We start from the raw sequence: 17,526 nt of genomic DNA on the forward strand, positions 1-17,526 counted from the left end.
GTAACTCAGTGGGACAGGCAGCATCTCTGGTGAGAAGGAATGAATGACGTGCGACTTGGGTGGGGGAGGGATGGAGAGAGAGGGAATGCTGGGGCTACCTGAAGTGAGAGAAATCAATATTAATACCACCGGGATGTAAGTTGCCCAAGCGAAACATGAGATGCTGTTCCTCCAATTTGCTTTTAGCCTCACTGTCAATGGAGGAGAGCGAGGACAGAAAAGTCAGTGTGGGAATTGGAAGGAGAATTAAAGTGTTTGGCAACCAGTTGATCAGGTTGATTCAGGCGGGCTGAGCCAAGGTGTTCCGCGAAACGATCACCCATTCTGCGTTTGGTCTCGCTGATTAAGAGTCCACATCCTGAACAACGGATACAGTGGTTGAGGATGGAGGAGGTGCAAGTGAGGCTTTGTCCCAACGTCACCTCCCTTCCAGCTTCCCAGGGAGTACAGACAAGGTTCACCAGACTGATTCCTGGGATGGCAGGACTTTCATATGAAGAAACACAGGGTAGACTCGGCTTTTACACACTAGAATTCAGAAGATTGAGGGGGGATCTTATAGAAACTTACAAAATTCTTAAGGGGTTGGGCAGGCTAGATGCAGGAAGATTATTCCCGATGTTGGGGAAGTCCAGAACGAGGGGTCACAGTTTAAGGATAAGAGGGAAGTCTTTTAGGACCGAGATGAGAAAATCATTTTTTACACAGAGAGTGATGAATCTGTGGAATTCTCTGCCACAGAAGGTAGTTGAGGCCAGTTCATTGGCTATATTTAAGAGGGAGTAGGTGTGGCCCTTGTGGCTAAAGGGATCAGGGGGTATGGAGAGAAGGCAGGGATGAGATACCGAGTTGGATGATCAGCCATGATCATATCGAATGGCGGTGCAGGCTCAAAGGGCCGAATGGCCTACTCCTGCACCTATTGTCTATGTTTCCTTCCTACACTACAATGAGACTGATGAAGAGTCCCGTCCCAAAACCTCACCTATCCATGTACTTGCATTAAACATTAGCCCCCCCCCACCCCACCCCCACTCACTCATTTTGTCGCCTCCTGCTGGCCACCGACCATAACGACTGCTGACGCCCGGCTCTGCTCTAAAAACACTGAAATTTTTCACCAACCGCTGGTACCCGGCCTGGCTCTGTCACGCTGCCTCATACCAAACATCGGATCTTCACCCTCAGCCGAGGAACAGCGAGCGTGACAGAGCCTGCCTGTCACAAGCGTCGAGGATGCCAGGCCTCACAGTCTCAGCCTCACAGTAAAAAAAGGGAGGGAGAGAAAACAGGGAATTACAGACCAGTTAGTCTAACGTCAGTAGTGGGGGAAACTGCTAGAGTCAGTTATTAAAGATGGGATAGCAGCACATTTGGAAAGTGGTGAAATCATTGGACAAAGTCAGCATGGATTTATGAAAGGTAAATCACGTCTGATGAATCTTATAGAATTTTTCGAGGATGTAACTAGTAGAGTGGATATGGGAGAACCAGTGGATGTTTTATATCTGGACTTTCAGAAGGCTTTCGACAAGCTCCCACATAATAGATTAGTATACACACTTAAAGCACACGGTATTGGGGGTTCAGTATTGATATGGCTAGAGAACTGGCAGACAGGAAGCAAAGAGTAGGAGTAAACGGGTCCTTTTCACAATGGCAGGCAGTGACTAGTGGAGTACCGCAAGGCTCAGTGCTGGGACCCCAGCTATTTACGATATATGTTAATGATTTGGACGAGGGAATTGAATGCAACATCTCCAAGTTTGCGGATGACACGAAGCTGGGGGGCAGTGTTAGCTGTGAGGAGGATGCTAGGAGGCTGCAAGGTAACTTGGATAGGCTGGGTGAGTGGGCAAATGCATGGCAGATGCAGTATAATGTGGATAAATGTGAGGTTATCCACTTTGGTGGCAAAAACAGGAAAGCAGACTATTATCTAAATGGTGGCTGATTAGGAAAGGGGAGATGCAACGAGACCTGGGTGTCATGGTACACCAGTCATTGAAAGTAGGCATGCAGGTGCAGCAGGCAGTGAAGAAAGCAAATGGTATGTTAGCATTCATAGCAAAAGGATTTGAGTATAGCAGCAGGAAAGTTCTACTGCAGTTGTACAGGGTCTTGGTGAGATCAAATCTGAGGAAGGACATTATTGCCATAGTGGGAGTGCAGAGAAGGTTCACCCGACTGATTCCCGGGATGTCAGGACTTTCATATGAAGACTGGATAGACTCGGCTTATACTCGCTAGAATTTAGGAGATTGAGGGTGGATCTTATAGAAACTTACAAAATTCTTAAGGGGTTGGACAGGCAAGATGCAGGAAGATTGTTCCCGATGTTGGGGAAGTCCAGGACAAGGGGTCACAGCTTAAGGATAAGGGGGAAATCCTTTAAGACCAAGATGAGAGAAACATTTTTCACACAGAGTGGTGAATCTCTGGAACTCTCTGCCACAGAGGGTAGTTGAGGCCAGTTCATTGGCTATATTTAAGAGGGAGTTAGATGTGGCCCTTGTGGCTAAAGGGATCAGGGGGTATGGAGAGAAGGCAGGTACGGGATACTAAGTTGGATGATCAGCCATGATCATATTGAAGGGCTGAATGGCCTACTCCTGCACCTATTTTCTATGTATCTATGATCACCCGGCGCGGGGAGCTGAGATCCTCCTGATGCGGGAGCTTGATTGCCCCTACGCGGATGGCCCGACCTCTGACCACGGGAGTATTGCGTACAGTTTTGGTCTCCTAATCTGAGGAAAGACATTCTTGATGTAGAGGGAGTTCAGAGAAGATTCCCCAGACTGATTCCTGGGATGTCAGGACTTTCTTATGAAGAAAGACTGGATAGACTCGGATTGTACACGCTAGAATTTAGAAGATTGAGGGGGGATCTTATAGAAACTTACAAAATTCTTAAGGGGTTGGACAGGCTAGATGCAGGAAGATTGTTCACGATGTTGGGGAAGTCCAGAACAAGGGGTCACAGTTTAAGGATAAGGGGGAAATCTTTTAGGACCGAGATGAGGAAAACCTTTTTCACACAAAGAGTGGTGAATCTCTGGAATTCTCTGCCGCAGAAGATAGTTGAGGCCAGTTCATTGGCTATATTTAAGAGGGAGTTAGATGTGGCCCTAAAGGGATCAGGGGATATGGAGAGAAGGCAGGAACAGGATACTGAGTTGGATGATCAGCCATGATCATATTGAATGGCGGTGCAGGCTCGAAGGGCCGAATGGCCTAGTCCTGCACCTAATTTCTATGTTTCTATCAGCTACAGTAGTTTCTATGTTTCTTTTGTAACATGCCTGCCCGCCCCCCATCCCGCCCCCCCCCCCCCCCCCCCCCCCCCCCAGCCCAGCCCCAGCCCCAACAGGCCAAGCGCTGCCGACTTCCCAGACAACAACTGAGGGGAAAAACACAGAAGAAATCTCTTCCAACCCCTCCGAATCCCTCAGGGAATGCCCGTCCTGCCTTTGAAATGAAGCCGTCACAATCGTGCACGATCAGTTAGTATTATTTTTTTATTAATATATAGAGGAAAGCTCATCAAATTGAAGTTTGAATTAATTGTTCAAGGTGAATGGAAAAAAGATTTAATAGGTATCTGAGGGGTAACATTTTCACACAAAGGGTGGTGGGTGCATGGAACATGCTGCCAGAGGAGGTAGTTGAGGCCAGGCTATCCCAATGTTGAAGAAATAGTTAGACACGTACAAGGATAGGACAGGTTTGGAGGGATATGGGCCAAACGCAGGCAGGTGGGACGAGTGTAGCCGGGACATGTTGGTCGATGTGGGCAAGTTGGGCCGAAGGGCCTGTTTCCACACTGTAGCTCTAACACGAACTGCTGCTGTAACTCAGCGGGTCAGGCTGCATCTGTAGAGAACACGAAGAGGTGACGTTTCACAGAGTGCTGGAGTAACTCAGCGGGTCAGGCAGCATCTGTGGAGAACATGGATAGGTGACGTTTCACAGAGTGCTGGAGTAACTCAGCAGGTCAGGCAGCATCTGTGGAGAACATGGAGAGGTGACGTTTCACGTTAGTGCTGGAGTAACTCAGCAGGTCAGGCAGCATCTGTGGAGAACATGGATAGGCAACATTTCGGGTCAGGACCAATCTTCAGACTGACACAATGTTTACAGATGAGGGGGTGATCCACAGATGAGTGGAGTAAGTGACAGAGGCGAGAGAAAATAAGGAGATACAAGGGTGTGAGATAAGGAGAGAGGAATGTATATGTGCAGCTTTAAGGGACATTGGTCAGGTAGCATTTGGAGTATTGCCTACAGTTCTGGTCACTCCATTACAGGACTGATGTGGAGGCTTTGGGGAAGGTGCAGAGATGGTTAACCAGAATGGTTTAAAAAGAAACTGCAGATGCAGGTTTACAAAAAAGGACACAAAGTGCTGGAGTAACTCAGCGGGACAGGCAGCATCTCTGGAGAGAAGGAATGGGTCAGACTGAAACGACCCAAAACCTTACCCATTCCTTCCAGCATTTTGTGTTTACCTAAACAGCGCCTATCCACGTGGCGGGGTGCCAGCAGGCTGGAGGAGTGGGCAAAGGCCTTGCCACAGAGCGGGCAGGTGAAATGCCGCTGGCCAGTGTGGACTCGCCGGTGCTCCAGCAGGTGGTCAAGGTGGGTGAAGCCCTTACCAACAGGACGGGCAGGGGAAGGGACGCTCACCGCTGTGGGTACGCCGGTGCTGCCACAGGCTGGATATGCAGGTGAAACCCTTGCCACACTCAGCGCACACAAAGGGTCTCTCTCTGGTGTGTATCCGCTGGTGCTCCCGCAGCCCCCGTGCTCTCTTGAAACGCTTGTCACAGTGGGAGCGCCTGTTCACGGGCATGAATCCATTGCAAAGTGCTCTCCACAGACCAGGCTGGGGACGGGACGGTCGCCGGAGTGCAACCGCTGGTGGTACAGCAGATAGGTGGAGTGTGTGAAGGCCTTGTCGCACTGGGCGCAGTGGAAGGGGCGCTCGCCGGTGTGGGTGCGCTGGTGCCGCTGTAGGTTGCTGGAATGGGTGAAGCCCTTGCCGCAGTCGCTGCAGATGTAGGGCCGCTCCCCAGTGTGCAGGCGCCTGTGCACATTCAGTTCTGATGACGATTTGAAGCCTTTGCCTCAGTCGCTGCAGGTGTAGGGCCGTTCCCCGGTGTGTGTGCGCATATGGACCTTCAGGGTCGTGGATGTCTTGAAGCCTTGGCCGCAGTCAGAGCAGGTGTAGGGCCGTTCCCCGGTGTGAAGGAACATATGGAGCTTCAGGGGCGTGGACGACTTGAAGGCTTGGCCGCAGTCGCTGCAGGTGTAGGGTTGCTCCCCGGTGTGCAGGCGCCTATGGATGTTCAGGTGCGCTAACAACTTAAAGCCTTTGCCGCAGTGGGAGCAGGTGAAGGGCCGCCGCTCACTGCTGTGCACCCGCCAGTGGCTCTTCAACTCGTACTTCGACTTGAAGCCCTTGCCGCAGTCGGAGCAGCCATAGGGCTCCTCGCCCGTGTGCACCCGCTGGTGGATCTTCAGCTTGTCTGCCCTCTTGAAGTCCTTGCCGCAGTCGGAGCAGCCGAAAGGTCTGTGGATGGGACGGTCACCGGCGTGCATCTGCTGATGCTGCAGCAAATAGGTGGAGCAGATGTAGCCCTTGCCGCACAGGGTGCAGGTGTACGGGCGCTCGTCGGTGTGGGTGCGCTGGTGCTTCATCAGGATTTTGGTGCAGGTGAAGCCCTTGCCGCAGTCGCTGCAGGTGTAGGGCCGCTCCCCGGTGTGCAGGCGCCTGTGCTTCAACAGGTCCGGCAACAACATGAAGCCTTTGCCGCAGTCAGAGCAGGTGAAGGGCCGCTCACTGCTGTGCACCCGCTGGTGGTGCTGTAGCCCTGACCAACCGGCATAGCTCTTGCCGCAGATGGAGCAGCCAAAGGGCTTCTCGCCCGTGTGAACCCGCTGGTTGATCTTCAGGACCTGCACTGTCTTGAAGCTCTTGCAGCAGTCGGAGCAGTCGAAGGGGCGTTCTCCCGTGTGCACCCGCCTGTGGATCTCCAGCTCGCACGGGAGGCGGCAGGCCTTGCCACACACATCGCACTCATAACGCTTCTCCTTGCTGTGCCCCGTCATGTGGTCCTTCACCGAAGCTCGGCCCGAAACGTCGCCCATTTTCTTTGCTCCATAGATGCTGCTGCACCCGCTGAGTTTCTCCAGCAATTTTGTGTGCCAGAGGAGGTAGTTGAGGCAGGGACTATCGCAACATTTAAGAAACAGTTAGACAGGTACATGGATAGGACAGGTTTGGAGGGATATGGATCAAACGTGGGCAGGTGGGACAAGTGTAGATGGGACATGCTGGGCCAAAGGGCCTGTTTCCACACTGTATCATTCTATGACTATCTATCTTTCCCTCTCAAACTCATTCTCTTGCCTTCTCCCCATTACCTCTGACACCCGTATCAATCAAGAATCTGTCAATCTCCTCCTGAAAAATGTCCATTGACTTGGCCTCCACAGCTGTCTGTGGCAATGAATTCCACAGTTCACCATCCTCTGACTTAAGAAATTCCTGCTCATCTCCTTCCTAAAGGAATGTCTTTTAATTCTGAGGCTGTGGCCACTGGGCCTAGACTCTCCCACTGGTGGAAACATCCTCTCCACATCCACTCCACATCCACTCCACATCCACTCCACATCCACTCCATCCAGGTTTTTACCAGACTGGGACAGACTGCAACAGCTTCACACCATGTCCCAAAGCTTCTGTCCTGTAACTGCATCACCCAAGGCAGCAGAGACGTTATAGGAGAGGGCAAGCACCGTCACAAAGTAGCTCACGATGGTTTGGGTAACATTCAGAAATGGCTATGCATGTCACATCATGAATATTACTGAAGAAGTCATGACCCGAAATATAATCTATCGTGTGCTTACCCCTCTTTCTCTCTCTCTCCTCTTCTCTCCCCCCGTCTTCTCTGTCTCCACCGGCAGGAGCGTCCCACAGTCACTGACCGCGGTCGGAGGGAGGGGGGGGGGGGGGGGAAATCACCCTGGTGTGGGGGTTGGGGTCCGATGGAGGTGCACCGGGGTCTGGGGCTGGGGGCGGCTCGCGGGGGGGGAGACGGAGGAGAGAGAGAAGGGAGAGAGAGGGGGGGGGGTGGGGAGAGAAGGGGGAGAGAGAGAGAAAGAAGGGGGGGGGAAGAGGACGGGAAGAGAGAGATGAGTGGAGAGAGAGAGAAGAGGGGCGAGAGAAGGGGAAGACGGGAGTGGGGTTCATTTTCCCACACAAGCCATAGGTGACTGGGCAATCTGAACCCAACACCAAGTTGAAAGCGGCCGAAGGTGTGCATCCCTCGGGACAGCCCCCACTCTCCCACGTCCACCCTCCGCGGGCTGGGTGGAGCGGAGGTTTGGGACAATGTTCATCCCTTCACAGTGATGTGATGGACGCGGGACTCTGGACCAATCGCCGACAAGTCCTGCCCCCCGCAACATCAAGTCCGTTATTGGACGTTTCTGTTGAGCGGCTGTTGGTCCTTTGGCCTGTGGGCGACGCTGCCTTTTGGGTAGGTGGCGTTTCGACTGAGCAGCCATTCGGTAAGTTTGCTTTTAGGCGACGCAGCTTTTCGGTTAGTAGGCATTTCGTCTTCGGGCCCTCTCATTTCGGAGCCCATTTCGGCCTCGTTTCCATTCCGTTCTTTCCTTCGGCTTCTCGTCAGTCAGCGCCACCTCCGGGTACCATAATCTATACCTTTTCTCCAGTGATGCTGCCTGACCAACTGAGTTACTCCAGCACTCTGTGAAACGTCACCTACCCATGTACTCCACAGATGCTGCCTGACCCACTAAGTTTATCCAGAAATTTGTGTCTGTTTTCCCTTCACCCATCTGCCCAAGCCCACCCTCCCCCCTCCTTTCCACCCATAAACCTCGCTCTGCCTTTACATTTCACTCCTCTTTCAAATCTGCTCTACTTATCTACATGCATTTTTCTTCTTTACTTTTTAGTCATAGAATGATGTAGTGTGGAGACAGGCCCTTCAGCCCAACTTGCCCACACCGACCAACATGTCTCATCTACACTGAAGAATGGTTTTGGCCCGAAACGTTGCCTATTTCCTTCGCTCCATAGATGCTGCTGCACCCGCTGAGTTTCTCCAGCATTTTTGTCTACCTGTCCCATCGACACTAGTCCCACTCACACGCGTTTGGCCCATATCCATCTAAACCTGTCCTTTCCGTGTACGTGTCCAAATGTCTCTTGAACACTAGGAGAGTCCCAGCCTCAACTACCTCCGGCTTCGCGCTCGTCATGTTATTTCACATTAAAGTTTTTGTAACCCTGTGATGCCCCCGCACAAGATGTGGGACGTGTATTCATGTGCGAGTCACAACAGGGTCCCACACAAGACATTACATCTGTGACTCGGGGAAAAACAGTCTGAAGAAAGAAGCTTCAAGCTTGTCGACCCGAATCTCCGAATACAGATTTGAAAAATTCTCTTTTAAGGGGCCTTCTCTTCTATTTCTACTCTCCTCTTTCTCTCTTCCTTTTTTTATTTTTTTATATACACACTTCACGTTTTTCTACTCTCTGCCATCTATTTTTCCACTTTTTCCCCTTTCTATTGCTTTCTTTTTCTTGATCTGCTTACTTTTTTCTTATAACATAAAACTAGAGGTTGTACATAGAATGGATTACGGTATTACATAGTTGGCACCTAAAATTAGGCGCCACTGTACTGTTTTGTGCTGTATTAACTTCTAATAAAATAAAACAAAAAAAAAAAAAAAAAAGCTTGTCGACCCGAAACGGCGCCCATTCCCATCTCGGCTCCACAGACGCCGCCTCTCTCACCCGCTGAGTTTCTCCAGCGTTTTAGAAACATAGAAATTAGGTGCAGGAGTAGAGGCCATTCGGCCCTTCGAGCCTGCACCATTCGCCATTCAATATGATCATGGCTGATCATCCAACTCAGTATCCTGTACCTGCCTTCTCTCCATACCCTCTGATCCCTTTAGCCACAAGGGCCACATCTAACTCCCTCTTAAATATAGCCAATGAACTGGCCTCAACTACCCTCTGTGGCAGAGAGTTCCAGAGATTCACCACTCTCTGTGTGAAAAATGTTCTTCTCATCTCGGTTTTAAAGGATTTCCCCCTTATCCTTAAGATGTTTTGTTCCAACATCTATGACAAAGTTACTGTTTCCGGCATTTTGTGTCTACCTTCAGTCTGAAGAAGGGCCTCGACCTCCCCCCGACACGTCGCCAGTCGCCAGTCGCCAGTCGCCAGTCGCCAGTCGCCAGTCGCCAGTCGCCAACCCCCGGTGAGTGTCTCCGCCATCTTGTGTCCGCCTCCGGTTTAAAACCAGCGTCAGCTCAGCCCCTCCCCCCCGCGCATTGGCAACGTCACGGCGCAGGGCGGGCGGGTCGGACTGACGTCACGGCGCAGGGCGGGCAGACAGGATCGACGTCACGGCGCAGGGCGGGCGGACCGACGTCACGGCGCAGGGCGGGCGGGCCGGACCGACGTCACGGCGCAGGGCGGGCGGACTGACCGACGTCACGGCGCAGGGCGGGCGGACTCACCGACGTCACGGCGCAGGGCGGGCGGACTGACCGACGTCACGTCGCAGGGCGGGCGGGCGGACCTACGTCACGGCGCAGGGCGGGCGGACGGTTGGCTGGAGGGCGTGTACCCCCGATGCTCGGCGGCTCCCAGGTCGGTCACCCTTCCCTCACCCCCCACACCCCCCCCTCACCCCCCTCACCCCCCCCCTCACCCCCCTCACCCCCCTCCTCACTCCCCCCCCCATCACCCCCTCCTCCCTCACCCCCATCCCCCCCTCCTCACTCACCCCCATCACCCCCCCCCACTCACCCCCCCTCCCCCACTTGCCCTCCACCCTCACCCCCTCCTCACTCACTCACCCCCCCATCACCCCCTCCTCACTCGCCCCCCCCCCATCACCCCCTCTCCCCCCATCCCCCCCACCACCCCCCCCATCACCCCCTCCCTCACTCACCCCCCCCCATCACCCCCCCCCTCCCCCATCACCCCCCCACCCACATCCCATCACCCCCCCTCCCTCACCTCACCCCCCCCATCACCCCCTCCTCACTCGCCCCCCCCATCACCCCCTCCTCACTCACCCCCCCCCCATCACCCCCCACCATCACCCCCCCTCCCTCTCCTCACCCCCCCCCATCACCCCCCATCACCCCCCCCTCCTCCTCACTCTCACCCCCCCCCATCACCCCCCTCCCCCATCACCCCCCACCATCACCCCCTCCTCACACTCGCCCCCCCATCACCCCCCACCATCACCCCCCTCCTCACTCGCCCCCATCACCCCCTCCCTCTCACCTCCTCCCTCTCACCTCCTCCCCCTCACCTCCTCCTTCAACTCCTCCACCTCCCCCTCACATCCTTCCCCCGCTCACCCTCATCCCTCACTCACCCTCATCCCTCCCCCCCACTACCACCCTCTCCCCACTCCCCTTCCCCCTCCCCCCCCCCCCCCCCCTCGCCCCTCACCCCCTCACTGGGGGAGGGATGTGTGTGTGTGGGGTGGGGAGTTCCTGGCAACATCTGTGGAGAAGATCGACACAAAGGACTAGAGGGTATGAGCTACAGGGAGAGGTTGAGTAGGCTGGGTCTCTAATCCTTGATGTGCAGCAGAATGAGGGCTGATCTTATAGAGGTGTACAAAATCATGAGGGAGGTTCTAATGCAGTTGTACAGGGTCTTGGTGAGACCACACCTGGAGTATTGCGTACAGTTTTGGTCTCCTAATCTGAGGAAAGACATTCTTGCCATAGAGGGAGTACAGACAAGGTTCACCAGACTGATTCCTGGGATGTCAGGACATTCATATGAAGAAAGACTGGGTAGACTCGGCTTGTACTCGCTAGAATTTAGAAGATCGAGGGGGGATCTTATAGAAACTTACAAAATTCTTAAGGGGTTGGACAGGCTAGATGCAGGAAGATTGTTCCCGATGTTGGGGAAGTCCAGGACAAGGGGTCACAGCTTAAGGATAAAGGGGAAATCCTTTAAGACCGGGATGAGAAAAACATTTTTCACACAGTGTGTGGTGAATCTGTGGAATTCTCTGCCACAGAGGGTAGTTGAGGCCAGTTCATTGGCTATATTTAAGATGGAGTTAGATGCCGGTCCAACTAAACAATCCACGGTGACCCCGGTGGTCCAGCGATGTCCTCCTCTAGGTTGTAAACCCTCTGAAAGTCACTTCTGACGGCTAGATTGTAGCGTAATCCAATGTCGATTAAGTTTTGTCGACTGTACACAAAGTCCACTTCACACAGATTTGAAAACCGTGTGCGGACGTGGTGTCGAAGGACGAGAAGCCGAAGCAAAGAAGTCGAAGCCAAATAGCCGAATGGAAACAAAACCGAAACGCCAAATAACCGAAAGTATACGAAGCCGAAACGCCAGCGAACCGAAACCATGCAAAACCGAAAAGCCAACGAACGGAAAGGGCGGGACGGCTAAAAGCCAACTAACCGAAAGGCTGCGTCACCTAAAATAGAATAGAATAGAATAGTTTCTTTATTGTCATTGTAACATGAACCATGTACAACGAAACTTAAAAATGTCAGCCAGTCAGTGCACCATTGAAACATTTCTAAAAGCTAACGATACATACAAGGTAAAATATTAAAAGATAAACAACTAAAATAAATATCATGAAAATAGCACGCATAAACACCCAACCCTCCATCCTTCTGTCGATTTCACAGTGTACCACATTCTCTTAGTATGTCTCGCCCCTGCGTTCCTTGGCGGCTGCATTTAGTGCTTTTATAGCAGTGGGGTAAAAACTGTTTTTTAGTCTGTTCGTCCTTGTCCTTGTAGATCTGTACCGTCTGCCTGACGGCAGGGAGTGTCCGGGGTGGGAAATGTCCTTTATGATACTCTGGGATTTTTTGGTGCAGCGGGAACTGTGTAAGTCCTCCAAGGTAAGGAGAGGGCAGCCGACAATCCTCTGGGCGTTGTCAATGGCCCTCTGGAACGCTTTCCTCTGAGCCACTGTGCAGCTGGTGTACCACACGCATACACAGTATGTTAGTATGCTCTCACAGACAAAAGCAAACACAGAATGGCCGCTCTGGCCGAAACGCCACCTAACCGAAAGGCTGCGTCGCCTACAAGCCAACTAACCGAATGCCGCTCTGTCGAAAAGTCAAATAATGGCTTGTGTGGGAAAATGACCCACACCCAGGCGGGGGTCTGGAACAATCGCTAACAAGCCCGTCCCGTCCCCCCCCCCCCTCCCCCCCCCGTGACATCATGTCGGTTATTTGACTTTTCGCACAGCGGCATTCGGTAAGTTTGCTTTTAGGCGATGCAGCGTATCAGTTCGTTGGCGTTTAGGCTCCGTATGCTTTCGGTTATTGGGCGTTTCGGCTTTGTTTCCATTTGGCTATTTGGCTTCGAGTTCTTTGCTTCGGCTTCTCGTCCTTCGACGCCACGTCCGAGTACCTTTGAAAACACAGGCGAAAACAAACAGAAAATACACCACACTAGAGAGCATAGAGCCGCTGCACTCGTCATCTTGCTATTGGGGGAGTGCAGCGTAGGTTCACAAGGTTAATTCCCGGGATGGAGGGACTGCCATAGGATGAAAGAAAGGGCCTGTATTTACTGGAATTTTGAAGGATGAGAGCAGATCTTATGGAAACATGTAAAATTATTAAAGGATTGGACAGGTTAGGTGCAGGAAACAGGCTCCTGATGTTGGGGGAGTCCAGAACCAGGGGCCACAGTTTAAGGATAAGGTGTAGGCCATTTCGGACTGAGATGGGGGAAAAACTCACCCAGTGAGTTGTGAATCTGGATTTCTCTGCCACAGAAGGCAGTGGAGACAAATTCACTAGATGTTTTCAAGAGAGAGTTAGATTTAGCTCTTAGGGCTAACGGAATCAAGGGATATGGGGAGTAAACGGGAGCGGGGTACTGATTGTGGATGATCAGCCATGATCATATTGAATGCTGGCTCGAATGGCCGACTCCTGCAACTGTTGTCTATGTTACCTATCCACGATTCTCACAGACGCATGATGCATGATGCACTTCTCATGATGCATGCCGCCGCCCCACGTGGCTCAGCGCCAATCACCGGCGGGGCGGTGCCGGCAGTCCCCCTCGTATTGGGGGTGGCGTCAGGGCGCCGGCCGTGTGCGCCGTACGTGTGGCAGACGTCTCGGCGCAGGGCCCCTGGCTGGCGGAGGTGCCCGGAAGCTCGGCGCCCCAGATCGATGTGGCCCCCCTTTTCCCACTTGTCTCCTCAACCCCCTCCCTTCTCCCCTCCCCTCACTTCCACCATCCTCATCCCCACTTGCCTCCTCACCACCTCTCTGCTCCTTCGCCCCATCCCTTCTCCTGCTCACCCCTTCTCTCCATCCGCCTTCACCCCTCCACCCGTCCCCCTTCCCCCCCTCGCCCTACTGCCCTTCCCACCCCCCTTCATGCATTAGTAATGTTTGCGCGTTAGTAATGTGCTGTTTGCCAGCTTGTTGACCCTCTGTGCTCCCCTCCTGCAGGGTTTAGGAGCCGTTGCTGTGGACGGAGAGACGGGGACGTGAGCGGCCATTGAGGGAGGCCAGGTGAGGTGAGCGCCCCATCTGCTCGCTATGCGGGCTGAGCTTCGGTGGAGGACCACATGACGGGGCACAACAAAGAGAAGCGTTATGAGTGCGACGTGTGTGGCAAGGCCTGGCAGCACCCATGCCTGCTGGAGACTCACCGGCGGGTGCACACGGGAGAACGCCCCTTTGACTGTTCCGACTGCGGCAAGAACTTCACGACGGCGCATGAGGTGAAGAGCCACCAGCGTGTGCACACGGGCGAGAAGCCCTATGGCTGCTCCACCTGTGGCAAGAACTTTGCCTGGTTGTCTGGGCTACGGCAGCACCGGCGGGTGCACACGGGCGAGAAGCCCTTTGTCTGCTCCACCTGCGGCAAGGGCTTTGCCTGCTTGTCGGGGCTACAGCGGCATCAGCGGGTGCACAGCAGTGAGCGGCCCTTCGCCTGCTCCGACTGCGGCAAAGGCTTCAAGTCGTCGCTGGACTTGTTGATGCACAGGCGCCTGCACACCGGGGAGCGGCCCTACACCTGCAGCGACTGCGGCAAGGGCTTCACCCGCGCCAACAACCTGCAGGCGCACCAGCGCACCCACACCGACGAGCGCCCCTACACCTGCGCCCAATGCGGCAAGGGCTTCACCTGCTCCACCTTTCTGCTGTCCCACCAGCGGGTGCATACTGGCGACCGTCCTTTCCACAGGCCCTTTGGTTGCTCTGACTGCGGCAAGGACTTCAAGAGGGCAGACCAGCTGAAGACCCACCGGCGGGTGCACAGCAGTGAGCGACCCTTCACCTGCTCCGACTGCGACAAGAGCTTCAAGACGGCGCATGAGCTGAAGAACCACCGGCGGGTGCACAGCAGTGAGCGGCCCTTCACCTGCTCGGACTGCGGCAAAGGCTTCAAGTCGTTCACGGAACTGAAGGTGCACAGGCGCCTGCACACCGGGGAGCTGCCCTACATTTGCAGTGACTGCGGCAAGGGCTTCGCCCGCTCCGACAGGCTGGTGGAGCACCAGCACACTCACGCCAGCGAGCGCCCCTTCACCTGTGACCAGTGCGGCAAGGGCTTCACCCGCTCCTCCAGGCTGCTGTCCCACCAGCGGGTGCACGCCGGCGACCGTCCCGTCCCCAGCCCGGTGTGTGGAGAGCAATTTGCCATGGCCTCCCACGCCCTGTCTCACCAGCACGTGCACACCAGTGGCCAGCCCTACGACTGCCCGTACTGCGGTGAGGCGTTTGACAGCTCGCGGGGGTTGCGGCAGCACCAGCGGGCCCACGCGGCTGATCAGCTGCTCCCACTGCGGCAAGCGTTTCAGGAGAGCACGGGGGCTGCTGGAGCACCAGCGGATACACACCAGAGAGAGACCCTTTGTGTGCGCTGAGAGTGGCAAGGGTTTCACCCGCAGGTCCAGCCTGTGGAGTACCCACAGCGGTGAGCGTCCCTTCCCCTGCCCGTCATGCGGTAAGGCTGCGACATGGAAGGAATGGGTAACGTTTCAGGTCGAGACCCTTCTTCAGTCACGACCCGAAACGTCACCCATTCCTTCGCTCATGAGACGCTGCCTGTTCCGCTGAGTTGCTCCAGCACTTTTTGTCCTTTTTTGTAAACAAGTTTGTGCAGTTCATTGTTTTTAAACCATTCTAGTTAACCATCTCTGCACCATAGTGGGCGGCCTCTGCAGTCCGTCTGTCTCTGTTTGTCCCGTTGAGGGTATAGTCTGCAGTGGGTTTTTAATTGTGTATGCGGGGGGGGGACTTTTAAATCTCTTCCCTGTACGGGGACCCGACCTTTTCCCTGTCGGGTCTCCGTTGCCGTTGGGGCCTAGCACCGTGGAGCGGCCTCCAACCGGAACGACCTGGGGACTCAAGTCACGGAGCCGGCGGAGCTGCAGACCTACCATCGTGGAGCTGGCCGGTTTTGGAGCGTGGAGGGCTGTGGTGGCGGGCTGCTGCGACCTGACTCCGGTGGATGGTGACACCGGGAGCTCGCGGGTCCCTGGTTGGAGATCGATTTGCGGGGCACCAATACTTCTCCCGCCTGAATTGCGGGGTTGAAAGTGACCTGGAGCGGGGCCTTACAACGCCCGGCGTGGCTTTAAATGGCTGCGGGACTTGCTAGCGCCCGCCGGGTGCTTTGACTCGGGAGAAGAATGGAGAGCAGGGGAGAGACAAGACTTTGCCTTCCATCACAGTGAGGAGGAGATTCACTGTGATGGATGTTTGTGTGAATTGTGTTGGTGTGTGTCTTGGTTCTTTTCTTGTTGTATGACTGCAGAAACCAAATTTCGTTCGAACTTCATGTGAGGTTCAAATGACAAATAAACGGTATTGTATGTATCTTCCCCAAAGCCTCCACATCAGTCCTGTAATGGAGTGACCAGAACTGTATGCAATACTCCAAATGCTACCTGACCAATGTCCCTTAAAGCTGTACATATACATTCCTCTCTCCTTATCTCACACGTTTTTATCTCCTTACTAGACTAAGTGGGACCCGTTGGGTCCCAGCATCACACGGGAGGTCTGGTCACCAACGCAATATTCCACCTCTCCACCAATTCCAATACTCCATCTTTAATAACTGACTCTAGCATTTTCCCCACTACCGATGTGAGACTAACTGGTCTGTAATTCCCCGTTTTCTCTCTCCCTCTCTTTTTAAAAAGTGGGGTTACATTAGCTACCCTCCAATCCTCAGGAACTACTCCAGAATCTAAAGAGTTTTGAAAAATTATCACTAATGCATCCACTGTTTCTGGGGCTACTTCCTTAAGCACTCTGGGATGCAGCCTATCTGGCCCTGGGGATTTATCGGCCTTTAATCCATTCAATTTACCTAACACCACTTCCCGACTAACATGCATTTCCCTCCGCTCCTCCAACTTATTTGGCCCCCGGTCCCCCGGTAAATTATTTATGTCTTCCTTATCCCACTTTTCAAGAAAGGAGTGAGAGAGAAAACGGGGAATTACAGACCAGTTAGCCTGACTTCGGTGGTGGGAAAGATGCTGGAGTCAATTATTAAAGAGGTAATAATGGGGCATTTGGATAGCAAAAGGATTAGTCCAAGTCTACATGGATTTATGAAAGGGAAATCATGCTTGACTAATCTTCGGGTATTTTTTGACGGTGTTACAAGTAAAATGGTTGGAGGGGATCCAGTGGATGTAGATTATCTAGACTTTCAGAAAGCCTTTGATAAGGTGCCGCACGGGAGACTGGTGACTAAAATTAGAGCACATGGTATTGGGGGTAGGGTGTTGACATGGATAGAAAATTGGTTGGCAGACAGGAAGCAAAGAGTAGGAGTGAACGGGTCCTTTTCAGAATGGCAGGCAGTGGCGAGTGGAGTGCCGCAAGGCTCGGTGTTGGGGCCGCAACTGTTTACCATATATAGTAATGATTTAGAAGTGGGAATGAGGAGCAACACTAGCAAGTTTGCGGATGAAACAAATCTGGGTGGCAGTGTGAACTGTGAAGAGGATGTTAGGAGGTTGCAGGGTGACCTGGACAGGTTGAGTGAGTGGGCAGATGCGTGGCAGATGCAGTATAATATAGATAAATGTGAGGTTATCCACTTTGCCGGCAAAAGCAAGGTGGCAGATTATTATCGCAATGGGGTTAGGGTTTAGTAAGGGGGAGGTGCAGCGAGACCTGGGTGTCCTTGTACACCAGTCATTGAAAGTTGGCGTGCAGGTACAGCAGGCAGTGAAGAAAGCTAATGGAATGTTGGCCTTCATAACAAGAGGATTTCAGTATCGCAGTAAAGAGGTTCTTCTGCAGTTGTATAGACCGCTGGTAAGACCACATCTGGAGTATTGTGCATAGTTTTGGTCTCCTAAATTGAGGAAGGATATCCTTGTGAATGAGGCATTGCAGCGTAGGTTCACGAGATTGATCCCTGAGATGGCGGGACTGTCATATGAGGAA

The 17,526-nt window shown here is 53.4% G+C and overlaps 1 protein-coding gene and 1 pseudogene across 3 annotated transcripts in view; one reads left to right on the forward strand and one right to left on the reverse strand.

Moving 5' to 3' along the window:
* LOC129694383 (zinc finger protein 420-like) overlaps positions 1-16,122 on the forward strand; it is a 32,291-nt gene extending 16,169 nt beyond the window's left edge. For 2 of the 3 annotated variants that reach the window (XM_055631082.1, XM_055631083.1), the window contains exon 2: positions 13,555-16,122. In XM_055631082.1, the coding sequence (XP_055487057.1) occupies positions 13,674-14,978 (1,305 nt within the window). In that variant the 5' untranslated portion in view covers positions 13,555-13,673 and the 3' untranslated portion in view covers positions 14,979-16,122. Of the gene's footprint in view, positions 1-9,687; positions 9,710-13,554 lie in introns of those variants that run through there. The other variant, XM_055631084.1, reaches the window with a different exon arrangement.
* LOC129694384 (zinc finger protein 135-like) lies at positions 3,524-6,133 on the reverse strand (annotated as a pseudogene).
* Positions 16,123-17,526: the final 1,404 nt, after the last annotated feature.

Source organism: Leucoraja erinacea, unplaced genomic scaffold, assembly GCF_028641065.1.
Source record: "Leucoraja erinacea ecotype New England unplaced genomic scaffold, Leri_hhj_1 Leri_645S, whole genome shotgun sequence".
In the NCBI taxonomy this organism is placed as follows: Eukaryota; Metazoa; Chordata; class Chondrichthyes; order Rajiformes; family Rajidae; genus Leucoraja; species Leucoraja erinaceus.